Source organism: Littorina saxatilis, linkage group LG10 (assembly GCF_037325665.1).
Source record: "Littorina saxatilis isolate snail1 linkage group LG10, US_GU_Lsax_2.0, whole genome shotgun sequence".
Classification (NCBI taxonomy): Eukaryota; Metazoa; Mollusca; class Gastropoda; order Littorinimorpha; family Littorinidae; genus Littorina; species Littorina saxatilis.
In genome coordinates, this window is record NC_090254.1 from 19,126,081 (window position 1) to 19,153,058 (window position 26,978).

The 26,978-nt window shown below is 41.0% G+C and overlaps 1 protein-coding gene across 4 annotated transcripts; it reads left to right on the forward strand.

Annotated features, from left to right (window-relative positions):
• Positions 1-442: 442 nt before the first annotated feature.
• LOC138978355 (eukaryotic translation initiation factor 5A-1-like) lies at positions 443-26,359 on the forward strand. Of its 4 annotated transcripts, none has more exons than XM_070351078.1 (5): positions 443-579; positions 7,230-7,407; positions 16,249-16,353; positions 17,556-17,693; positions 24,164-25,592. In XM_070351078.1, the coding sequence occupies exons 1-5, from the start codon at positions 533-535 to the stop codon at positions 24,191-24,193; spliced, it is 498 nt and encodes a 165-aa protein (XP_070207179.1). In that variant the 5' UTR covers positions 443-532; the 3' UTR covers positions 24,194-25,592. The 4 variants fall into 4 exon arrangements, with proteins under 4 accessions (XP_070207179.1, XP_070207178.1, XP_070207180.1 ...); XM_070351077.1 differs by having other exon boundaries at positions 450-579; positions 25,569-26,359; XM_070351079.1 differs by lacking the exon at positions 443-579 and adding an exon at positions 5,466-5,534 and having other exon boundaries at positions 25,569-26,359.
• Positions 26,360-26,978: the final 619 nt, after the last annotated feature.

The window sequence follows — 26,978 nt, forward strand, 5'->3', positions numbered from 1 at the left end:
ACCCCCTGAAATTGCACCCGTTATTGCACTGAACTTTTCAATTCTAAAGTTTGTATTACAAAACAGTCAGTTGTCAGTCAGTCAGAGTCAGTCAGTTGCAGTTCTATTTTTTTTCAATCCGTTTGGTCCTCCTCCTTTTTTGTAACTCACAGCTTCACTCCTCCGTAATTACGCTAGTTTTTCAGTTCTTCTATACTGGCTGACTCATTTTTCTAATTTTATTTGTGGGTGTTTGTTATTCATTTATTCCATGTATTAGGCTTACTGACGTGCGTTACACAGGTTGTGCATTCGTTTTGTTTTGTTTTATTCTTTCTGTCTGCACTTTTTATTTCTTTGTTCATTCTGATATAATTTGCATTGGTAGGAAACAGACCCAGCACCGCTCAAGTTCAGAGACATCTACTGTTTTGCCATTGCCACAATATGGTGCAATATCTAGATGGATATAAAAGGGAGGTAACGAAAGTTTTGACCAAACTCCATTTGCAGGTTGTCTTTCTTGACTGTCAAGTTGACGTGGAAGTGAACGATGAAGAAGCCAGCACAAAGAACAGCACGTGAACTAAAACTTGAAAGGTAAGAAAATCGGGGGAAAGATCACGAAAATTGCAAGTAATACGTGAAAAAATGTCTTGTCTTATTCTTCGTTTTTGTATTAATTTTATTTTTCACGCCTACTTAAATTACTATTGTTTGCTACGTTTCAAGTCCCTCGTAGCGGCCGATCTGTGAAAGATCCCCTTCTCGTAAAAAAAAGAAGGAAAAGGAAAAAGTGAGAAAACAAACAGTTTTTAGAAAAAAAGTTATTTCTAAACAGATTTACTTTTTTCTCAAGAAGAGCCAAACTACGTGAGAGAGAGAGAGAGACAAGACAAGACAAGACAAGACAAAATCTTTATTATCGAGGGTAATAGATAAGCAAGAATATTGCTTTTTTACATCCAGCCCTCGCCCTAATATAGGGTCAACAAGAACAGAAAACAATATAATCAAATAACTATCACATCAAACTTATAATACATTATATATATACAGATATAAATTTAAAAAACAAAATTGTCATGCTGCATTTTAAGTACAATTTCCAATAATAAATATGTCAATTTTTAACATATCTTAATTTAGATCTGCATATTATTATAATTTAGTTTAACATGCACATACATTTTAAATGAATTGTTGAACCATTCAGCACATGTTTAGTTGCATTATGTGCGACATATAATTTTTTTTGAAGCTGTCTGTGTTTGTTTTATGCTTAAGAAAAATAGGAAGTGAGTTCCATAGGACCGCACCTGAATATAGAAGGCTTGATTTGAAAAGGTCAATACGTGGAGTCGGTGTGATGATTTTTAGTCTGTTATAGTTCAAAATAAAATTATCACGTAATGTCTCCGGTGCATATCCTGACATCACTTTATGCATTATAACACCTTTATTATACATTAACCTTTTTTGAAATGGTAATACTTGCAAATTTGTATAATCAGATTCTGAAGGAGTGTGATTTTTTAGCATAATAAGCTTAACTGCTCTTCTGTGAAGACTGGCTAAAGGTTTCAAAACATTAGCACTTGCACAATCCCACACAGTGGATGCATAATCAATATTTGACAAGATGTGATTGTAAAAAAAAATCTTTCGCGAGTGGAGATTCAAGAAATGTTTTATTTTTGATAACTGATATATTTTTTGGGAAGCAATCTTACAGATGTAATCAATGTGATCATGCCATGATAAATTATTATCAATCTTTACACCAAGGACTTTGTGGTGAGACACTTCTTCCAATACTTGATTTTTAATATAAAGAGGTGGAATGCTCGATAATAGATTTTGTCGTTTCTGTCTTGTGGTTATTAGCATAAATTTTGTTTTAGTATGGTTAAGAGACATATGGTTTAACTCTGACCAATTCAGGAGTGCATCAATGCTTTCTTGTAGAGTTTTTGATAAATAATTTATGGAATGGTGACTAGAATGAATAGTAGTGTCATCTGCAAACAACTCACAGTTATTATGTATGTACAGTGGTAAATCATTGACATAAATGGAGAACAATAATGGGCCTAAAACAGATCCCTGTGGGACCCCATATTTCAAAGTACTTTCATTTGAATATGATGCATTAGTAAATGTAATTTGTTTTCTATTTAAAAGAAAAGATTTAAGAATATTAATGGTGGTGCATTGCATGCCATATATTGACAATTTCCTAATGAGAAGAGAATGATCAATAACATCGAACGCCTTTGCAAAATCAACAAACAGTGCTGCAGAAAATTTGTTGGAATTTATGTTGGTTAGCCATTGATCAATTAGATTTATAAGAGCTGTATGACATGAGTGCTTTTTGCGAAAACCAGATTGTTTTGGATGGAATAAATTGTTTTTATCAAAATGTGCTAAGGCATGTTTATATATATGTTTTTCCAAGGGTTTTGAAAGTGGTGACAGGATTGAAATAGGCCTGTAATTAGAAGGATCAGAAGGATCACCTGATTTAAACAGAGGGATTACCTTAGCTTGCTTAAATGCTGTTGGAAAATAAGAAGTGGTAATGCATAAGTTGTAAATGTATGTCAAGGTGTCTGTTAGAGAGAGAGAGAGAGAGAGAGAGAGAGAGAGAGAGAGAGAGAGAGAGAGAGAGAGAGGGGGGGGGGGGGGAGATGAGTTGATTATTACTTTTCTCAGAGAAGGCTGAGCATGAGGACAAGAACAATCTAACTTCTTTCTGATCTTTCTGATCTGACAGAGTGAGACTGATAGGGTGGTCCAAAATATGCAAACTCAGTTTTAAGTTTGCTCCAAGTTTGTGTTTGAAATGATTTCCATTCTATTTTCACTTGAAATATACATATATAGATAGATACGATCTTGGAATTATGAAGACTGACATCAGATATTGAATGAATATTCATTTGTTGTTGTTTTGTTGGTTTTTCTAAATGTGTAAACAGAGACGATGCCATTTTAACTGCCAACTTTTGATCAAAAAACACATGACTGACAACAACTATCATGAAGATTTTCATGCGAACTGTTCTGGCTCGTTTTACAAAGGGTTTTAATTCCTAAAATGTCCATATTGAGGCTACTATTACACAAAAACTAAACCAATTTTCCGGGCCAACATGTTAATTTGATACAACTGATTTTTACAAGCCAGTAAGCTAGGTTCGGGAGTGCTTCTTCTTCTCATGAAACAGCATTCATCAGATTGAATATAACCGAGGCAGGTTGGACTTCATTGCAGGAATGAAAACTTATTCATAACAGTACAATCAAGGAACTTAGTCGATAAATATCGACAGGGGGCCGACAAATGGTTTAAATGGGAAATGTGTGTATATGGGTGTGGGTTTGAAACAAACAAACAAACAAACCCATGTGAACCCCGGGCCGCAGGCCTTCGATGTAGTGATTGAAAAAAAAGGATGTTCTCAAATGGTTCAATTCTCATTTGGTCTGATTCTCAAATGGTACCGGTATACTCCCCCCCCCCCCCCCTGGCCGCAGGCCTAGGAGTAAAATTTTATAGACACTGACCTTCTTCCCAGGGGTCATTGACCCAGTTTTAGCTATGAGAGGTGGTTCGCCCAGAGGCTGTAGAGTATACTGGGGCGGTCTCTTTGATGTCTTGAGAGGAAACTTGGCCAGGGTAGTACATGCACCAGAACTGGTGGACACCAAGGACAAACATGAAATCGAAGCAGTTTGCTTTCAGAGGGAACGGTCGTCAGCAACTCAAACTTCTCTGTTTTCTTTTTTTTTTTTAAATCTGACTTTCTTTGTGGCCCCCTGACTCCGCCCCCCTCCCTCTGTAAGGACCCCCCTCCACAAGGACCGATTTTTGTCAACATTTTAAAGGTCGCTAGAGAGGGGTTCCACTGTATGACCTAACCGCTACTGGCAGACGGCCTCAATCTTCACGCGCAAAGACGAGATTAATAGGTGCTCGGTTTTGGTATTTTGAATTACATTACATTAAACCTTTGTTGGGTTTCATGGTCATGGCAACAGCCATAATAATATTACATGATGTATAATATCATATTTTCAGCATATGTGAATTACATGTCATCATACTAAACTGTCATACATTTTTATTCCTACATTATTCTGATTGATCACAACCAAACCTACTATCATTGGACACATCCAAATGCAAGCGCCTGTTCTTGACAATTTCCCTCGGATCTAAATATAAAATCAGTGCAATTTCCTGGGTCGGGCTTTGCCACAGACACTCACGGTTTGGCCTGTAGGTAAAATGTACAATGTATTTTCTGATTTGTGCACAAAAGCTTTTTTTCTTTTTTCTTTTTTTTAACATAACAATGTTTAATGTCACTGTATGTTTAAAAGACCATGGTCATATTTGTAAAAAAAATGTTAAATTAGAAAATAAATAACATTTTGGTTCATGATTTTTCCTACACCTGTGCTAAAAATAAGAAATAAAAATGTCGGGTATATAAGTCACTCAAATACAGCTAGGTATGAATGGCTCGGTTTGAGTTTGTTGCAGTTGACCCTGCACAATGCGACATATCATGTTTTTGTTGAACAATTTTGACGTCACCCCTCCCATAGGGTGACGTATTTCACAACTTCCTGTGTTACACAAACTCTGTGATGACCAATTTTGACGTCACCCCTCCCATAGGGTGACGGATTTCACAACTTTCTACAGATGAACAATTTTGACGTCACCCCTCCCATAGGGTGACGGATGTCACAACTTCCTGTGTACACAAACTGATGACGTATTTCACAACAAAATGGCGCTGCCCATGGTCAACCTCGAAACTATCCGTATAGAATGGGGGCGTCCTCGCCCCCATAATAAAGTTCGGTGTTGATGGCTATAATGGCTAATAGAGTCGCTTTGAACACTCCCCGTTAGTTTAAAGTTGGCTGCACTTGAAGATATCCAGTAACTTTTATGTACAACACACGTCCCTCAGTCCCGTTCTACACTGAAATACATCGTGTGGAATGTGTTTCTGTTCACTGAACGTTTCTACCCTATACGGATCTTTCCGTGTGTGACACACAGCGACTCGAATGGAAACTGGAAACAGGCTAACCACACACAAAAATCCCTTTGTGGCCGGGATGGTTTAAGAACATAATTATTCTCATATCTTGGATGTTAACTGACTGACCGAATGATATTGACTCAAGACTCTAAATGAAGACCTTTCATTACAGCGCAAGTGTCTGAACAAGAATCACAAACTTTCGCAAAATGAATAGTGTCATCAGGGACCTAGTTCAACATTACCAAATCAAAAAAGTAAAAAAATAAAGCACCTATTGACCTGATCAGGTTTTGTTCTTCTCATTTTATTTCAAATCTATTGGCACTCATTAAAAGGAAGGTAAGGAAGGCTGAACTGCAAGAGTTCATTGCATCGTAGCAACAAGGGAAACTTTTACTGATTTATCTTTCTTGGATTTGGTGGCGCTAGTTATAGAACGTGGGACGCATGCGCATTCACCTTACTGTGAATAGTGCTGAACACGTGAGTACAGACGGCTAAATTCTTTGCGCGAAAAGACTTGTAAACCTAAAATTGTAAGCCTTGAGACATCTATTCATCTATTCCCAAATCTATTAATTGTGTACGAATTGGTGTTTAGTAAAACAAGTGTATTTTCGAGGCACCTTTTGAAGCCTTCACTGCATAGTGACGAAAGCGCTTTGGCGAGTAGGTTTGATCGCCATCTTGGAAATGATATCAGTTCCAAAGTATCTTAGAATTTGGAGGCCTTTTTGTCGCTTTGGGAATTAGTTGAAAAACAAAAATCTATTTTATGTCTGTATGTTCAATTGTTGAATGTGCTGCAGGCGAACTGATGGTGTGATAAGTTTCTGTCGTGTTCAGCACGTGTTGGCCGTTCTGTTGATATCTGTACTGTAGCAATCGAAAGTGTCCCATCCCTTTGCGAGTTTTTAGAACACATAGCTCACGGAAAAAGAACTTGTTAGTGTGTTGTCAAGTGATTAGTTTGATCTTGGAAAGAAAATTCTAACCCTGTAGTTTTGGTTTAATGTCGCAAACATTCTGAACCGCTACTGAGAACATGTAAATTAGACAGTGTGTTACCAGTTCCCGTGGTCGGAAAGGCGCTCCACCTGCCATACGTTTAGTTTAGGACATTGCCATTGGTACGTTCAAACTTGAGTTTGTAGACACGTGGTGTTGTGTTTTTGGGGTGTTGGAGCACAGGCAGAAGGTATCGTCCACTGGACTACTACTATCACAGAAAGACTACAAGGTACGTCACTCACCTTCGACTCTTCTGTGTTCTTGGAGTCGCTTCCTGGGGGAAAATATTGTTCAAGACGGTTTGCCTCTTCCTACAGTCTGTGTAAGGTCAAATAAATACAGTTGAATGATTGTTTGAACTGTATGTACCTTTAATTTTCAGCTTCCGTCCCTTGCAGGTTGTTTTTAACCATCATTTGGACGAATCTTCGTTTGCGAGCCGCCAACTTACACCGGACGTCAAACTCATGCATCCGCACCGAATATGCATACCAGCGCTCATTGGTCTAAAACGCTTCCCTTTGCTGCACAATATTTACATATGTTTTAGACCAATGAGCGCTGGTATGCAAATTCGGTGCGGATGCATGAGTTTGACGTCCGGTGTAAGTTGGCGGCTCGCAAACGAAGATTCGTCCAAATGATGGTTAAAAACAACCTGCAAGGGACGGAAGATGAAAATTAAAGGTACATACAGTTCAAACAATCATTCAACTGTATTTATTTGACCTTACACAGACTGTAGGAAGAGGCAAACCGTCTTGAACAATATTTTTCCCCAGGAAGCGACTTCAAGAACACAGAAGACTCGAAGGTGAGTGACGTACCTTGTAGTCTTTCTGTGATAGTAGTAGTCCAGTGGACGATACCTTCCGCCTGTGGTTGGAGTCACCTTAAGTATTTGTCATGTGTTCATCTTGTTCCTAGTCTCTTACAATGTGTTAAAAGGTGGATCGTCATACTCGTAGGTAAGGTGTGGCATCAGGTCTGCTTGGTTGTAATATTAACGAGCCACACGAGTGCAGTGGGAATGAATAAGTAGCTTGTTACTGCTGTTTTAGCATAAGTGTTTAACATTAATGTACATTCACACTGGTGTGTTGGAGTGTGAGTACATAGCCAATATATAGCAATTTTTAGCATGCCTTATAATTACACTGTGTGCAGACAACAAACAACCATGGCAGATGAAGAGCAGTTTGAGTCTACCTCCTCTGGGGCTTCAGCCACCTACCCCAAGCAGTGCTCCGCTCTGAGGAAGAACGAGTTTGTTGTCATCAAGGGACGCCCCACCAAAATCGTGGAAATGTCTACCTCCAAAACTGGCAAACACGGGCATGCTAAGGTAAAATTTGTGTGTAAGGATTTTGTTTGGAATGGGTCAGAGTTAAATTTGTGTGTAAGGATTTTGTTTGGAATGGGTCAGAGTTAGCCTAACACCTAGAAGTCTTACAATGCTGTAAAATTGGTTTACCAGTGCACGGGGATGGCCATGTCGTCCGCCTGGTCGACAGCGGCGAATAAGTAGAAACCGTCTGGCAGCTCGCGAAATTTCTGGCGGGCTAGTGGCTTTCTTGCAGTTACTTGCGCTGCTGGTGAGTTACATTTGCGAGATTTGGCCATCCCTGAGTGCACCATTGAAACGTAAAATCTGCCATTAACCATATTTGATTAGTGCTTTTGTGAACAAGAAACAATTGACAAGTGGCTCTATCCCATCTCCCCCCTTTCCCCGTCGCGATATAACCTTCGTGGTTGAAAACGACGTTAAACACCAAATAAAGAAAGATTAACCAATATAAATTTCATTAATCAGGTCAAGGGTGCATTGAGATTACTTACCACTGTGACACCCTAAGTGACCCTATGCACAGTTTCAAATTACAGAGTTTGGCATTGGACTGAGAAAAGCGCGCACCAAACTGAACACTCGATCACACACATGAAAAATTTGGTTACACAAAAGTGTAAAATCCTATGATCATTTAGTATCAGAATGCACCATTTAGCTTGTGTGGACAGAATTGGGTGGTGGGGAGTGAGAGGGTTCATGTCTCTGGACACACATAATAACGTAAACCTACCCCTGCATTGAAACAGTCTTTCACATGTTTCCCACACATGCATGCACGTATCATATTAACGGATCAACCTGCTCCCATGGGGTCGCCTTCACGCGGCGGGAGCGTTAAAACAGAGCTACCCCACCCCTTCACTTCTCTTCTTTTGTCTTCTGCCTTACCAGTCCTTTCACCTATATTTCCTTCCAAGAAAACTCTCCCTACTATTCCCTGCAGTTTTCCAATTCTTTTCTTGTCTTATTTCTACCTGACTGGATCCATCACCTTTATTTCACTTACCAAAAGTCTTCTTTTCCACATCCTTATTTCTCTGCACCCCGCATGTCGTAGGAGGCGACTAGCGGATTCTGTTTCTCCTTTTACCCTTGTTAAGTGGTTCTTGTGTAGAATGTGGTCAATGTTTGTAGGGATTTTGGTCAAGCAGTGTGTAGGAGATGTTTGGTCCTTTGTGCTGGAAGCTTGCATTCTCCTGGTGGGGTCATGTATTGTACTACGTTGCAGGCCCCTGGAGCGATTTTTTGATTGGTGCTTTTGTGAACAAGAAACACTTAACAGGTGGCTCTATCCCATCTCCCCCCTTTCCCTCGTCGCGATATAACCTTTGTGGTTGAAAACCACGTTAAACACCAAAGAAAGAAAGAACGGATCAACCTCACGTCTTACATGTGGCCGATTTACTTAGTGTTTGTTTTCAGTTGTTGGTTCGGATTAGTTTATAATTACTGTTTAGTGATTAAAAAGTTCAGATGGTGCATGTACATAATGCCACAGTTGCCATTCTTCCAACTAGGATCTGGAAATCTCGTCTTTGAGTATGTCCTCGGCCAAAATTTCAGTTTTTGAAATCGGTTGCGCCCCCCAAATTGAGACAAAAACAGCTGGGTTCGTTTCTCTCAGTTGAATGCTAATATTGATGCTGTTTTCAATGATGAGCTTGTAGGAGAGGCCTCATTATGGTTATCTATTGACCGGCACGGTTGGCCTAGTGGTAAGGTAATTAAAAAAAAGTGATTTTAACTGCTTGAGATGTAACCGTTATCTTCACTTGTGTGCATAGCTCTCATCATTTTGAATTCAATGGTGCAAACATGATCAAAATCGGTCGAGTAGAGCTCAAGTTACGAATTTTTAAAATAATTAATTTAACGTCGTTTGCATCCCGGTTGCACGGTTGCATAATATTGGAAGTTTGGCTGTTCATAAATGACACATATATTAAGAGAGGTGTATGAAACAGTTATTTTCCTGGATCTGGTATGATATAGGTTGGCATAGAAATTTTTGAGTGGTTATTTTTGAGAAATGACCTCATACCAGGTCATTCAAATAGCCATAATCACTAATTTGACACCAATTTTAGCCAGCGGACATCAATAATTCTTTAAAAATTCATAACTTCCTTTCTAATTAAACTACAGCAATAATTTTTATATGGAAATGATCAGGACTTCAAGATCTCTAATTCTAAACAAAGTGCTACTTCAATAAAAACAAATGGAAAAAAGTCATTTTTGTGTGCTCACAACATCAAAATCCCTCTTTGCATGACTTAGGCTTGGCGCCAGTTGGCCTCACTTCAAACTGTGATTTTGTCTTTTATTTCAGCTTGAAATGTATAAAACATGTTTCAAAAAAATGTGTTGTTCTTCTTTACCGAATGTGCCAGTTTTATCTTTGTAGCTTTTGTGGTTATTATGTGACGATTTTGTCAAATGACCCACTATTTACCGATCGGCCACGCAAGCCGAGCATGTTCACACGCAGGGGTCTCTCTTCGGCGCAGCTCTACTGTTGTGTCCAGAGGCATATGTATGATCCAAGCTCACAGTAAAAATCAATTTAATATCATATTCTTACTCCGAATCACATTAGCATTGAGTCACCTGAGATGCTTATCACTGAAAAACGCTTACCCGGCTAAAGAATTTAAAGGGAAGCAACCCCATCACCAAAACGAAAGTGAAAGTAGCTTTGGTAATGGGCCAGTACACCGGGAGTTACCTCCCATACGGGTGTATGCCACGTCACTTCCTCTAGGAACACGTGCCTATTATCATACGTCTCTTTCCCAAAGCATCAGGAGGATGGCGTCCCGTGTTGGATTTATCTCTCCTCAATACTTTCTTGAGGGAGATAAAATTCAAGATGGAGACGCCAGCCTCTGTCCGAGACTCTCTCCGCCCAGGAGACTGGGTGACCTCGATCGATCTCACGGACGCATACTTTCACATTCTTATGCATCCGGCCGACCGGAAATGGCTTCGTTTCCGGTGGGGAGATCAGATCTACCAGTTTCGCGCACTCCCTTTCGGGCTGTCTCTCGCACCATGGATTTTCACCATGGTGGTGAGACAGGTCTGTGCACTGGTGAGGTCCCAGGGTATCCGTCTGCGGGCTTATCTGGACGACTGGCTCATCATGAACCAGTCCCAGAGCGGCTGTTCGCAGGATACCCTGACGGTTCTTCGAGAATCCAACTCGTTGGGGTTCTCGATCAACCGGGTAAAGTCGGAGCTGACCCCGTCACAGACATTCACTTATCTGGGGATGTCTTTCGACACGGTCGCTTGGACTGTCCAGCCTTCTCAGAGAAGGGTGGACAAGCTCCAAGCCCAGATTCGCTCCACTTTACCTCTCCTGATGGCTTCCATCCGCTCGCTCGCCTCCATCTTGGGGCAGATGGAGTTTATGGCTCTTCTGGTTTCACTGGGCCGGGTCCACAAACGTCCGCTTCAGTTCGCGCTGAAGCCGTTTGTGGACTCTCCTCTGGTGGACTGGGACGCCCTCATCCCTTTGCAGGGATGGTTCCAGTCTGCGACCCTTCCGTGGTTGGACACGGAGTGGGTCTGCAGAGGTGTTCCGATCGTCGTGCCCCTCCCCGACCTGGACCTCTTTACAGATGCGTCCAGGGAGGGTTGGGGGGCACATACAGATCTTCAGACTACTTCCGGTCTGTGGACGACGGAGCAGTCCTTGTGGCACATCAACTTGCTGGAGCTAGAGGCAGTTGCTCTAGCTCTGGCCAAGTTTCTGCCCTCCCTGTACGCCAAACATGTTCGTCTGTTTACAGACAACATGACAGTGGCGGCGTACATCAACAAGCAGGGAGGCTCGCGGTCCCCGTCTCTCTCGGAGAGGGCTTGCGAGATCCTGGTGTGGTGCTTTCAGCATCATATCACGATCTCGGCCAGGTACCTTCCAGGGAGGCTGAACACTTTGGCGGATGCGCTCAGTCGTTCCGGTACGGTGCTTCAGTCGGAGTGGACGATCACTCACGGGGCACTGCTTCGCCTTTGGGCCCAGGTCCAAAAGCCTCTGGTGGACCTTTTTGCCACAAGGTACTCAAAGAGGCTTCCGGTGTTCGTCTCGCCATTCCCGGACCCTCAGGCATGGCGAGTGAACGCTCTGGACTTTCCCTGGACGGGTCTGGAGGCGTACGCCTTTCCTCCCTTTCCGTTACTCAGCCGAGTAATCCGGAAAGCGGAGATGGAGGAGCCGGCCCTTCTTCTTCTGGTCGCTCCTCTGTGGCCGTCGCAGGTCTGGTTTCCAGATCTTCTTCGGCTCGCCCAAGGGCCCCCCATTCCTCTCGCACTCGTGCGAGGGGAACTAGTGCAGCCCCGAACAGGCATTCCACACGAGGAGCCCAGTCTTCTGAAGCTTCACGTGTGGAAGTTGTTCGGGACTCGCTGAAGCGCTCTGGGGCGTCGTCTTTGACTCTGGACTTGGTGGCTCGCTCGCATAGAGCGTCCACCTCTTCAGTTTATGCTTCCCACTGGAAGGCATGGACTGCCTGGTGTTCAGCTAGAGGGGTGAGTTCGGTGGCTCCGCGCTCTATTCAGGTCGCTAACCACCTCTCTTTCATGTCTTCGCAGGGCGCCTCAGTCTCCTCGTTGAGGGTCCGGCGCTCCGCTATCTCGGCGACTCTTAAGCAGATTGGTCGTTCTGTTCGAGTCGGGGGCGTTATAGCTGCAGTCATTAAAGGGGCTGCTCTTAAGCCTTTCGCTTCCGACCGCGCATTTAAGCGCGGTCGGACCCTCACAGCAGTCGGACGCCCTGTTACTCAGGGGAAACAACCGAGAGTCCGCAGTTGCCTCGTTTTCGATAGCCAAGATGTCTGCCTCCATGTGGGTGCTGTTTTGAGTGAATTCGATTGATTTTGACGGATTTTATTGCGTTTTTCTGGACATCTTTGGTTCGATTCTCTAACATGGCGAATCGGCGCTATACTGTTGAGGAAGCTGTTCGTATTTTGATGGATATTCCCGGCAATGGAGATGAAAGTGAAGATGAAAATGTGGTGGGAGGCGAGGGAGACATTGTTCAAAATGAAAGGGAAATTGAAAGTGACGAAAGTGAGAGTGATAATGATGATTTTGTACAACCATCCACGTCGCGTGGAAGGGGGCGTGGCAGAAGGGGACAAGGCAGGGGTGGGAGGGGTGGGACAGGTAGGAAAAGAACCGACACAGTTGATAATTCTCGTCAGGAAGATCCAACATTTCCACGTGAGTATTCTATATACATAGATGTTTCTTTCCTCTACTGTTGTCCTAACAGTTTTTATGCAATCTCAATTCAACACACCCTATTTTTAGAAATATCGTCAAAAATCTCATATTATGGCTAACCTGTTGCAAAACAAAACAAAATGAATAAGGCATATCTCAAAACTAAAATCATTCAACTATGCTGACAAAAGGCCAATAAAAATGTCTACATTAGTTTTGACTGGATATTTTTAATATTTACAAGCATAAAATAGCATTTTGTCTATATTTTCACTAATAAACTGAATAAATTGGATTATCCGCCCCTTGCGTAAAACATTGTCTGCCCCTTTTGAGTAATTTGTGGTATTATTGGAATCTCCAATCATATACCTACACATACATATATGTTTCTTTCCCCTACTGTTATCCTAACAGTTTTTATGCACTCTCAAATCAAAACACTCTTTTTTTACCAATATCCTCAAATAGTTCCGGAAGTCAAGGGGTTAAGGAAGCTAAAGCTCGTTTGCCCGCTCCCAAGTGGGACTTGTTTTTAATCCTGGAATTCCTTCGTTCTGCGGATTTTGAGCCTTTAAGCGAGGCCAGTCTGTTCAATGTCACTCGCAAAGCGCTGTTTCTCCTTTTGTTGGCTACGGGGTAGCGAGGTCCACGCCCTGTCGGGTCAGCCTGGAGATATCTCCTTTGAGCCGGACGGTTCCGCATCTTTGCGTTTCCGGCCTGATTTCCTGGCCAAGAATCAGTCTCCGGGGCAGGCCTCTCCGCTGGTTAGAGTTAAGGCTCTGACCAGCGCGTTGGCCCCGGATGACCCCGATTCGGTCAATTGCCCTGTGAGGGCACTTCGTCTGTACTTAGCCCGGACTCAGCCGATTCGGTCTAGTTCTCAGAAGTTGTTGTTTATCTCTCTCCTTACTAGGCGCGAGAAAGATTTGTCGAAGGTAACGTTGGCCCGGTGGGTGTCCTCGCTCATCAAGCAGGCTTATGAGTGGAGTCGCACAAAGAGGGGGGGGGTTATGCCCTCCTTGCCACTTGACTCGGCCCGAGCCCATGAAACGAGGGCGTGGGCATCCTCTCTGGCAGTTCTGCGCTCCAGACGTCTAGAGGAGGTGCTGACAACTGCGTATTGGCGTTCCGAAGATGTTTTCATAAACTTTTATCTTCGGGACGTCACAGCTCTTCGACAGGATGGCTCCAGAGGCCTTCCAGCGCTCATAGCAGCAGGCCAGTTCCTGTCCAGAACTTGATGGTGAGTTTTGATTCATTTCTAGCCCACCGCCTTGTTGATGTTATCTGCTAATGTGATTCGGAGTAAGAATATGATATTAAATGGAAAATTTCCTAAATAAATTATCATTTAATTAATATACTTACCCGAATCACATACTGTATTCCCTCCCACCTGCCCCGCTTATGGTTTTAAGATTTTTTAAAGCCGTATGATAATAGGCACGTGTTCCTAGAGGAAGTGACGTGGCATACACCCGTATGGGAGGTAACTCCCGGTGTACTGGCCCATTACCAAAGCTACTTTCACTTTCGTTTTGGTGATGGGGTTGCTTCCCTTTAAATTCTTTAGCCGGGTAAGCGTTTTTCAGTGATAAGCATCTCAGGTGACTCAATGCTAATGTGATTCGGGTAAGTATATTAATTAAATGATAATTTATTTAGGAAATTTTCCAATTAGGCAATCGCATACCTTTATCCTTTGTTGATCGCTGCATAGGGCGACTCAATTGGGTCAAGAAAAAGAGCTCACATGAACAAATTACACCGTAAAACATAGTTATTTTTTTAATGTATAATGTTGGTTGTGCCCAGGGTTCCCACGGTCTTTAAAAACATGTAAAAAAGCGAACCATCCTTTTTATGTTTTTAAAAGTTTGTAAAAAAAATGAGCTGGGTTTTTAAAAACTTATAAAATCTGCAATGTGAATGAAATAACACTATTTCAAAAAATAGGTCCGTTTTCGGTATCATTGAACTTTGAAGAACAAAAAAAATGGGTCTATGTTACAGTAAACAGACTATTTTGTTTTTGTTGAACTGCTTTGGCCCTTCTTTGAAACAAAAATCAAACTAAACTTGGAAGAAAATGAAAAGTTAGTAGCTTTCATCACTAATACTGTTGCCGAGCTGTTCCTGCCACCAAGTGACCAACCACAGCCGTGTTGTTGCCCCAATCCGAACCAAAACACCATTTCCATCCAGGTCACGTGACCTTACAATTTCACGATTTTACGCAAAAATAGCCACATACCAACAAATAAAAGTCGAGAAACCATTGCCAGAATGCATTTGAAGTTGATCTAGAAGGTACATTTCTTCGGAGTGCAGTGAATTTTAATTCAGTACAATAAAATATCCAAGTGACACAACTTTTGTTTTAGCTTCAGAAATCGATCGTGATCTAGTTCCGAAAATATGGCAATCCTTGCTTATAACTTCCTCAAACTTCCAAAAAACATTCATTTCATCCAGACAACTGTTTAAACTTACTATTTAAGACATCTGACGACCGATCTTCAGAAATTTCATCCATTTATTCGTTTCTGTCCGATGGCGAGTCGAGCGACATGCCCGCGACTTCGGAAGCCATTTTCAACCACACGTGCTTTGAAAGCAAAGCTATACCCCCTCACAAATCCGCGTTTGGCAAAGCGGGTTTTCCGCAGGCAAGCTTCAAACATTAAACACTTGTAGAGTAATGTCAGGGCTAAAAGATGGTATAAATTTGTTGGGTTGAATTTATCGGTAACCGGTTGAATTTTCAATCGAGAAATTCCCATCTGAAATTTCGAAGTGTTCCCGATATTTTTTACACAGGCATTATGTATACGAAACTAAACAGGAAGGACTCTACTTCTAATTTGCATACTATTTGCACGCCTGTAGCGAATACCCGCGCAGCCAAACGCCACGAGAAGCGAGACCCCTGCGTGTGAACATGCTCGGCTCGCGTGGCCGATCGGTAAATAGTAGGTCATTTGACAAAATCGTCACAAAATAACCACAAAAGCTACAAAGATAAAACTTGCACATTCGTAAAGAAGAAGAACAACACATTGTTTTGAAACATGTTTTATACATTTCAAGCTGAAATAAAAGACAAAATCACAGTTTGAAGTGAGGCCAAGCCTAAGTCATGCAAAGAGGGATTTTGATACCTAGGTAAGGCATCCGCCCCGTGATCGGGAGGTCGTGGGTTCGAACCCAGGCCGGGTCATACCAAAGACTTAAAAATTGGCAATCTAGTGGCTGCTCCGTCTGGCGTCTGGGATTATGGGGTTAGTGCTAGGACTGGTTGATCCGGTGTCAGAATAATGTGACTGGGTGAGACATGAAGCCTGTGCTGCGACTTCTGTCTTGTGTGTGGCGCACGTTATATGTCAAAGCAGCACCGCCCTGATATGGCCCTTCGTGGTTGGCTGGGCGTTAAGCAAACAAACAAAGAATGGTTATCTATTCCCAATGTACATGCTGAACTACTATGTTGTTCATATGTGAAACTGTTTCATATTTTTAAATGTTTATCAATGTGGCTGAATTTTCATCTCACCAGCCAAATAAATGCTTCCCAATTGTTTGATTGGCGTGCAGGTTCACATTGTTGCATTGGATGTGTTCAGTGGAAAGAAGTTTGAAGATATTTGCCCCTCCACACACAACATGGAAGTTCCAGTCGTTACCCGCAATGAGTACACAGTAAGTACATTCATGCAAGACGTTATGCCTAAAAAAAAAAAATAGGTGTGGTTACGGTAACCCGACCTACCCTATTTTTAGGGGCCGACCCTATAACTTTTTATTACATTTGTCAAAAAAACAAAAAAACGAGTGCAGAAAACGTAGTGAAAGCGCTCGAGTCGCACACTTATTTCCCTGTCAAGTAGGTTTAATTTGTACACATTAAAAAAAAAAGTTTAAAAAAAAAGTGATTGCCTACCTTCCTACCCTATTTTTGGGGGGCTATGTTACCTTAACCACACCTATTTTTTTTGGCCTTACATGTACACAATTATTGTACATGCTTCGGGCATGCTGGTAGACCAGGTAAGAGAAAACTCTTGATGTGTGGAGACCACTATCATGGTTGCAGTGCAGGGAATGTACATCAGTTTTAATAGCACTGTGAATCCCAAGATCGTTTGTCTGTGATCCGACCCGTAGCAATGGTTGCCTCAGGGTTTAAAACTGGTGTACATATAGCTCTTCCACGGCCAATAAAAAAACAATGTCTAATTATTTTTTTCTCTAATTTCTTTTCTATTTTTCATTTTGCTGGATCCAGTTAGTAGTCAAATGACGCGATCAGATCTGCTACCATGTTGTCTGTAGTGTTTCGTACTTCTTCCATTCGTTGCAAGCCCCTGGAGCAAATTTTTGATTAGTGCTTTTGTGAACAAGAAACAATTGACAAGTGGCTTTATCCCATCTTCCCCCTTTCCCCGTCGCGATATAACCTTCGTGGTTGAAAACGACGACACCAAATAAATAAATAAATAACTTCTTCCATTTGGTAAGATTCATAGTTGGATACTTCAGAGTTTACGTTCTTCAGTACATGTATGCGCAGGCTGAAGAGTGGAATTGAAAGTGAGAAAAAAGACGTTGGTTTGTACCTGCGTTATTGTGATTGTTTAATTATCTCATGTCTGTTGATAAATGATTACTACCCTTTCTTCTTTTGTTGACAAGGAGGTGACATCTTTTCAAATGACCAACTTTTTGTGTGAAAGGGGTTCTCTCTGTTAGGCTTTAGGATGGACTCATCAGGAGAATTGAACCTAATCTGAACATAACTCTTCAAATTTTCATAAGGGAATTTAATGCTTCTGTTTTGTTGGCATGCATTTTCACATGGTTTGTGGCTTGTCAGTAATTTTTTCTTCTGATTTGTCATCCAGGTTTTAAGTGCTGAGGATGGCTTTCTAAGTCTAATGGACGAACAGGGTGCATGCCGTGAAGATTTGAAGGTTCCAGATAAAGGCAGTGATCTAGGCAAGGAAATAGACACAAAACTGGAAGCTGGTGAACCCTTTATGGTGAGTTTTGTAAGGATTGGTGGCATTCTCATGTATGTGATCTTCTGTCATGACACCCCCACCGAACAACTGCTGAAACAATTACTGAAATAAAATTGTGGGCTATGATAAGCCAAGGACCTATTAAATTGTTAATAAATCTATGTAAAAGGCAAAATAGGATTTTTAGAATTTGTGCGTATATTTTTTAGGAAGAACTTTGCGAAAAAAATATCGCACTAATTTTGGTATCCCAACTAAAACATTCATTCTCATGTCATTTGATTCAAACTTGTTATGCCATTAAAGACACTCAACTTGGCTGTATGGCACACTTTTTGGATCAAAAGATTTCTTTTACATCAGTTATTTTTCTGTATGCATGCGAAGTCATGATTTAAAAAAGAAAAATGTAGTCCACAAGTCTATGATTAGTTTTAAGGCTGGAGTTCACACCTGAGGCCATATTTCAAAGTGGTTAGGCAGTTTTAAAGGTTTGTTTTTATGTTAGTTCAGTGTTTTGTTTATCAGAAAAAAACAAAATGAATAGAGCTTGTCGCGCAAAATTTTGAGATAGCGACTGAAGTTTGAGCATAGGTATGAGATTTTTTCACGCAAACCCTACTGAAGAAATTGTGATATTGTATTGTGAATATGTTAACAAAAAAACAATCGGATGATCAGAAACTGAAGAAGAGAAATAGGAAATCAAAATAGAACATCAAACATAGTGATTTTACAGGTGAATTTGGAAAAAAACCCTTATGTATCCATTTTTGAAGCCCAATTTGAAGCATGGAACACAGTCAAACATAAATTAAAAGTGTTAAAGTGGTTACAGTGTTCAGAAATAGTGTTAAATAACAAGTTGAGTTATCCCTCTTCACAAATTTTAAGAGAAATACACCTCTTGTCGCGCAAAATTTTGAACTGTGATGCTTTTACTACCCCCACCCCCTACTCATTTTTCAGAAAAGAGTGCATATTATCTTCCAAATAGACAAGCAAGGTAGTCAGATGATCAAAACTTCAGAACAAAAATAGGGAAGCAAAATAGAACATGCAACATAGTGATTTAACTGGTGAATTCAGAAAAAAAAACACTTTTTTACTCATTTTATTAGCTGAATTTAAAGCTTGGAAGACAGAAATAAATAAATTAAAAGTGCAAAACTGGTTACAGTGTTCAGAAATAGTGTTAGATACCAAGTTGAGTTATCCCTCTTCATCACAGTTAAAAGAAACGCACCTCTTGTCGCGCAAAATCTTGAACTGTGATGCTTTTACTACCCCTACCCCCTACCCATTCTTCAGAAAAGAGTGCATATTATCTTCCAAATAGAAAGGCAAGGTAATCAGATGATCAAAAACTTCAGAACAGAAATAGGGAAGCAAAAAAGAACACCCAACAGAGTGATTTAGCTGTTGAATTCAGAAAAAAACCACTTGTTTACTCATTTTATAAGCTGAATTTAAAGCTTGGATGACAGAAAAAAATAAATTAAAAGTGTTAAAGTGGTTACAGTGTTCAGAAATAGTGTTAGATACCAAGTTGAGTTATCCCTCTTCATCACAGTTAAAAGAAACGCACCTCTTGTCGTGCAAAATCTTGAACTGTGATGCTTTTACTAACCCTACCCCCTACCCATTTTTCAGAAAAGAGTGCATATTATCTTCCAAATAGAAAGGCAAGGTAATCAGATGATCAAAAACTTCAGAACAGAAATAGGGAAGCAAAAAAGAACACCCAACAGAGTTATTTAACTGTTGAATTCAGAAAAAACACACTTGTTTACTCATTTTGTAAGCTGAATTCAAAACTTGAATGACAGAAAAAAATAAATTAAAAGTGCTAAAGTGGTTACAGTGTTCAGAAATAGTGTTAGATACCAAGTTTAGTTATCCCTCTTCATCACAGTTAAAAGAAACACACCTCTTGTCGCGCAAAATCTTGAACTGTGATGCTTTTACTTCCCCCACCCCCTACCCATTTTTCAGAAAAGAGTGCATATTGTCTTCCAAATAGAAAAGCAAGGTAGTCAGTTGATCAAAAACTTCAGAACAGAAATAGGGAAGCAAAATAGAACATCCAACATAGTAATTTAACTGTTGAATTCAGAAAAAACCCACTTTTTTACTCATTTTATTAGCTGAATTTAAAGCTTGGAAGACAGAAAAAAAATTAAAAGTGCTAATGTGGTTACAGTGTTCAGAAATAGTGTTAGATACCAAGTTCAGTTATCCCTCTTCATCACAGTTAAAAGAAACACACCTCTTGTCACGCACAATCTTGAACTGTGATCCTTTTACTACCCCCGCCCCCTACCCATTTGAACACAAAAGAGTGTATATTCTCTTCCAATTAGAAAAATAAGTAATTTGCAACTGGACATTTTTTAAATACATATTTTCTGTCAGTCCCAGGATTGCTTAGTCCATTAAAAACAAACAGACTAGGATTTAGCGCACCCATTTTAAGAAAAAGTTAACATGATAATTGATAAATATATATATATATATATATATCAGACTTTTTTTTATGCAATTACTACTGAAGATTCCAGACCAGGTAAAACAATAATTTTATATTCTTTGTCACATTTTTTACTTTTTTTTTTTTATAAATTTATCTATAGCGAGTCTTGTCTCGTTGTGTCATTTAGTTATTTTGAAGAATTCTATCCTGGCAAAAAAAATTAAAAATCCCTACCTACCTACCCTATTTTGTTTACCCATGTTATTAGAAACAGACAATTTATTTTTTATTGGCCTAAAGATCTTGAAACATTTGTTTTAATAGAGAAATAACAAGTACAGCCCTTAGCTGTGTCACTCGAATTTCTTTGTCAGGCTGAAACTTAGCTGTTGCGTTGAAGTCTGCTGTGTGTGTGTGTCTGGGTCCAAAGCAACTTTCACATTATCATCTACACATTCTCATCTACACACTCACGTTACTCACACAATTATACAATTCTACCCACAGAGGCGTTCGGGGATGGGGGTCTCGCACTCGGGCGAATCACACCACAAAATACAAAGTATAACGTACACAGATTTTTCTATTGAACCAAAAGGCAAATTAAATCATGAATAAATCAATCGAGCAAAACTTCCACACATTCACTCTCGGTTCACACTGCGCTCTGGGCATGCACACTTGGCAGCACGTATAATACGTTCCGACGCCGTTTGTCTTCCTGCAAGTCCAGCACAGGCACACGATTGTCCAAGAATCACAATAATCCTCGTGAATGTCACAGTAGGCATAGTAAGGTTACGTAGAAAAGTCCAAAAGGGTGCGTTAATGGTGGTAATCCGGCACACACACACACACACACACACACACACACACACACTGACACTGACACACACACACACACACACACACTCCGGTTTGGTAAGTTACCTGATAAATAATGTAGCCTGTAGATTTAACGGGGAGACTGATCAGACAGGAAGAGTAATACTTTCACATTTCCGATGTTCAGCGATAAACTTGTTTTCTTCGAGAGTTCGATCTTCGTGCGATTCTGGCGCGTTGTCACCAAGAACGTTAAAAAAACACAGGATATCATCATGATGCCTCTCTACAAAAACCAGGTCTAGGAACTCTTCATCTAAAGTCAGTCAGTATTAACCTCCTCAACACAATCCTCATCTTGCCCCATAGTGATTTCTGCCGCCAAAGAACATGTGGTTCTCAACTCAAAAGACCGATTTGTCGTCTTCCGGCATTGCGAAATTCAGATCTACCCCAACTTCGTGCGTTGATCTGAGCAATAAAATGTAGATGCGATAATCTGCAAACATCTCTTCAACACAATCTGCATCTTGTCCCATCGTGATTTCTGTCGGCAAAGAACATGTGGTTCTCAACTCACAAGACCAATTTGTCATCTTCCAGTGTGAAATTCTGATCTGCCCCAAGTACGTGCAATAAAATGTAGAAGCGATAATCTGAAAAAAATCTGTTCGCGTGAACGCTGCCACGTTATTGTCATCAGTCCAATGTCTTTTATCCTGAGCAGGGACGAACACACTTTTTCATCAGCAGTTTGTTATGTTTATCCGCAGACTGCTTTCCATTACTTGTCTGTTTTAGATTGACTCGTATGGTTCTTCAGCCAGGCAAGAAGTGCTTGTTTACAGTGACACGTTCTCACGCACGACATGTCGTAAATGCAAGTTCTAACGATTGTTTTGTATTGCACTGATAGAGAATGTCGATAGTTGTAAACTTCTGATATTTCCTAATGTTTATTTCATTATTTTGCATACGGATATGGCTAATAAGTGGATAATCTGTTACGACACGAAACGCGTTCTAAATCCGGGAAGGGAGGCTACTCCAGCGTACTGTCAGGTGTGTTCTAATACCTTAAAATATTTTCTGGGATACTACATAACATCTGAACAAATATCAGGCATGGGATTGTATGGGAACCCATATGATTTCGCCCTATTTTGTACGCATGATTATCTAGAATATTCCCGCAGTGGGGCACTGCGGTTATGAAATTAAAGGCCCCTCCTGTTTTTGGAACCGCAGGAGCTTTCTAGTTTGCTGTTAGGTAGATTTTTGGTTCCTCTTTCCTGTCATGCTCTCTTTTTCTTCATGAATTCTTTTCTTTTTTCTGCCTTCTTGCTCATTCACCTGTATTTTTTCCAAAAATCTCTTCTCTTGCCGCTTGTCTCGCGATTCATGTATAGTTTAATCTGTTAGTGTTCTGATGTAAGTCCAGCAGTAGATAGGTTAAGCCTATTTTAACATACTGGAAACTGGTAATCTTCCAGTAGGTATTAATTTAGTTTTACTAAAGCCTGCTGGGACACAAGTAATGGGTTAGTGCATTTGTAAACAGGAATCGCTTGACAAGTGGCCCCCTTCATCCCCCCCTTCCTCGTCCTGATATGGCTCTGCGTAGTCGGCTGGACGTTAAGCAACAAATAAACAAACAAACAAAATCTAGAATATGAGTACCGTCAGTACCGTCAGGTTCAACTTTATATTTATGACGAGAGAATTTCCTTAACTAATTTTCTTTAATAATTTTCTTGACAAGTGCATGCGGATACCGATCCAGTATTTTGACACATGAGCTCAGTTTTTTGTCGGTAAAAATTGAATGATGCATTTGTTTAAATGTATTGGTAAATTTGATTAACATACAGACGCGTGTGAAGCATGTTGGAATCATCGATGTTCAAAAGCTGTGCTGAGTACGCTAATTTTTCTGACAATACACCAAGTTCGTTTGAGAATACAGTGGAACCCCCCATTTACGACAGATAAAATCATGAAAATAAGGTATAAAAAAGGAGGGGGCTGTCTTAAAATGGGGGTTTGAGTTTTTGGGGCAGGATGAACTTGGTTGCAGTGTACTGTCATGTCTAGACACAAACATACTCACACTGTTGCAGTTTACTGTCATATCAACACGCACACACACACATTACAACAGAATAACTTGAAACTCAAATTTCAAAGAAAATTTACTAGTGGTGTAATGAATGCTTGCTCCCGGCTGAGTGAAGTACATTTGATATTGTGGCGTGTTGACCAACCAGTGAAATCCGGATGTCCTAACTCCATGGAAAGCATAACGACTTTTCTCCTGAATCATCTTTCCGCTCACAGGAATGTTTTTTCGCCTTGCATCGCTAAACTAGTTCCATACACGATCGTTAAGGTCTCTGTACATGCACCTCTCTTCGCGAACATTCGCTTCACAATCCTTCTTGCCATCCCGATAACATAGGGTCCTTTATCCTTGACGATACAAAGGATTTGCGTCTTCCCAACACCTAAGGAAGTCCCGATTGCCATTTCGCTCGATAACTTTAGCTCTCTACTCAAGAGTCGGCACTTTTCTCTTTCTTTCGCCAATCTTCGTTTGTCAACAAGTCATCGGAAAACTGACAAGATAATCGTACAGAGGAAAACCGGATGTATTTGGATCTCACGTGCGAGATTTCGGTCCCACCCCCCCTCCCCCCTAAATCATCCCAAAAAGCTTGGTCGTAAGTTACGTTTTAGGGCGAGTCGTCCACTGGGGGTTCATTATATAGTAAAATGCATCTGTGGTGGCAAAATCAGTCGTAAAAGGGAGTAGTCGTAAAAAGGGGGGTTGGTAAGGGGGTGTTAAACTGTACTCCAAGTGCAAAACAGGGGTTCCTAGGTCTGTAACTTGCGTTGTTAATCCCTCGCGACTTTCTTTGTTTAGTGGGGCACTGAGGGGGTTACGGCCAGCTTCGACCCCTGTAAGTACGCCACTAAACGAAGAAAGCATTCGGATTCCCAATGTGAGTTAAAGTAGAACATTGTTAGATCTCTATATCCCATTCAGACTAGTCTGACCCCACCTCATTTGGTGACTTCAAAACTTGTGTTGAAAGTAATGTTGATTTGACAATGAGTCCAGTAGAATGATTGTGTTGTGTCTACTTTAAATGCTGAATTCTGTCGATTTGCCCCGGGTCTGCTCTGTCAGGTGACCGTGCTGAAAGCTATGTTGATTTGACAGTGTGTTCAGTGGAATGATTGTGTTGTGCAGGGTTCGTACAGGTCATGGAAAACCTGGAAAGTCATGGAATTTGATTTTTAATTTTCCAGGCCTGGAAAGTCATGGAATTTCAATTCAAGCCATGGAAAGTCATGGAATTTAACAAAAATAAGAAAGAAAAAAAAATTAACCTTTAGCACGCCAGCGGCGATTTTCGTCGCCCAGCCACTCTCCCCCCTTTGCCAGCCAGCGGCGATTTGCGTCGCCAGCACAAGGCTTGTTCGTTTGACCAACTTCTCGTTCGTATTTGCATACGAGAATAACGGTATTTTTAACGGCACTTGAGCCAAAGCGAGGCTCACTTCCTTCTGTTATCTCGTGTCGTCTGCGCTGCATTTGAGTTGGTTTCGTCGAAGTTTTCTGCTTTTGTTTTTGCATCGATAGCGCTTCGACAAGCAAGATGGAGGATGATGAGTTTAAAACTTTCTTTCGAGTTGTTTCTTGATAACAAAAAGTATGCGAAATTGGAACGAATTACCGAGGCAGATCTTAGCAATGAACTGTGTATCGCGGTGAAAAAAATGACAGTTCGTCAAGTCACAGTGACGGTTACCAAACGGAATTTACGAAAGTGCAGATGGATACAAACAGTGGCTGGTCCAGTTTAGTGAAATGACAGGACCAGCAAACATTACCGATAATCTGACTGCGTAGCAAATGCTTGACTTGCTTGTCGAAGAGACACTGCGTAGAAACTGACTCAAATTCAGTGCAAAGCAAGCCAGTGTCAAAACTGGCAGTGACGAGACATAAAAAGTTTGTGTGCCGACGAGACATAAAAAGTTTGTGTGTTCGGAAATGGCGACCTGTGGATCTAGTCATGGAAAATGTTATTGAGGCTCATGGAAAAGTCATGGAATTTTGTTTCTAAAAACCTTGTGTCTACTCTAAATACTGAATGCTGAATTGTGTCTAATTGCCTGCGTCTGCTCTGTCAGGTGACCGTGCTGAAAGCTATGTTGATTTGACAGTGTGTCCAGTAGAATGATTGTGTTGTGTCTACTCTAAATACTGAATGCTGAATTGTGGCTTTCCCCGTCGCGATATAACCTTGAACGGTTGAAAACGACGTTAAACACCAAAAAAATAAAGAAAGAAAGAATTGTGTCTGATTGCCCGGGTCTGCTCTGTCAGGTGACCATGCTGAAAGCTATGTTGATTTGACAGTGTGTCCAGCAGAATGATTGTGTTGTGTCTACTCTAAATACTGGGAGAGATTAATGCTGAATTGTGTCTCGATTGCCCGAGTCTGCTCTGTGAGGTGACCATGCTGAAAGCTATGGGAGAGATTAATGGTGAATTGTGTGTAATTGCCTGCATCTGCTCTTGTCAGGTGACCGTGCTGAAAGCTATGGGAGAAGAATGCGTCATCGCTACCAAACAAGATCGTGGCGACAAGTAACGCTGCCAGTCATCCTTCCTCCAGTTGCTGTCTTGCGAAAGCAACAGCATGCGGCTGTGGGATGACTTGGACAACCTCTCCCACCACTGCCTGCGGCGACGTCGACACTGCCTGCGGCCTGTGGATTTTTACTGGGAATCTTTTCAGCCAACCATGGGACGCTCTCGTCCTTGGGAGGCCACCGCTGACAGGGAAAGTTTTATCACCGTTGTTGAAAGACTGAACTTTACTTGGTCATCTGTTTTCCACCATTTGCTTCCTTAAGTAGTCAACATTGAGTCACTTATTGGTCTGCAGGCACCTCTCTTCAAGACATACATATACCTGGACACAAGTGTCAGTTGGACTTCTTTGATTTACTTATCTATTTTATTTCCAGATTCATTGACGATTTGAGGGTATAATGGAGACATTGAAGAGGATGTTCACAAACCTCTAGTCTGTTGTATTTTTGTGTGTGTTGAATTGAGTCTAGTGGAATCGTTAAGGGTGGGGCCAGGGGGTCAGCAGGGGATATAGAATGGTAAAGGATAAAGAGACTGGACAAGACTATACACTGGGAACTTAGAGGAGTGTTTGGAGCTTTTCTAAGCCTTTTTTTTCTACAGATTTCAATTTGAGTGGTTTGTAAAGTCACCTTGATTTGATTGCACTGAAAGTGATTTTTGTCTGACTATGATTGGTTGACCAGCCTCAAATAAACTTGCTTTGCAGCAGTGTAATACTCTTGTTTTGAGGTCTTGTCTTTTTGTGTGATCATTTCTGATTTTGACTTTTCTTGTTTTCCATTTATTATGTGTTCAGCTTGCTTATTCATTATTTAAAACAGCATTCAGTGTAACATCCGGGTTGTGAATGTATAATCTGATTTAAAAATGCTGTTCTTAGTACAAATGTCATCTTCAGTGAAGTAATTTTCTTACAGAAGAACAAGCTCCTTGGATGATTCACAGAGCATTTCTAGTGTTGTAGATAGATGACGTGAGTAACACTGCGTTGTCTAGAACTTATCTTTTTCAAATCATTTCAGTTGAGGATTTAGAGAGCAGGAAACTAAAGGAGACAGAAATTTAACTTGTCAAGCGAGGATCTTATGTTAATCTTTCTGGATGCATGGCATCTTCACTCGGCGTTTTGTTTGAAGTAAGAGGTGGTGGTTCTGTTTTCTTTTGTCAGAGGTGGTGGTTTTGTTGGAGAGGGAGAGAAAGTGTTCATCATTTAGTACTCATTACATTTCTGCCATGATGCCAATAGATAAAATACCCCCCGCGGGTTAGGGGGAAGAAATTACCCGATGCTCCCCAGCATGTCGTAAGAGGCGACTAACGGATTCTGTTTCTC

What these genes read in the sequence shown, in the direction of transcription:
- LOC138978355 (XM_070351077.1), top strand. Translation starts at nt 533, where the DNA reads ATGAAGAAGCCAGCACAAAGAACAGCACGTGAACTAAAACTTGAAAG. An exon ending in CGTGAACTAAAACTTGAAAG is followed by an intron (nt 580 to 7,229) that starts GTAAGAAAATCG and finishes CACTGTGTGCAG; the next exon opens with ACAACAAACAACCATGGCAG. An exon ending in TTACCCGCAATGAGTACACA is followed by an intron (nt 16,354 to 17,555) that starts GTAAGTACATTC and finishes TTTGTCATCCAG; the next exon opens with GTTTTAAGTGCTGAGGATGG.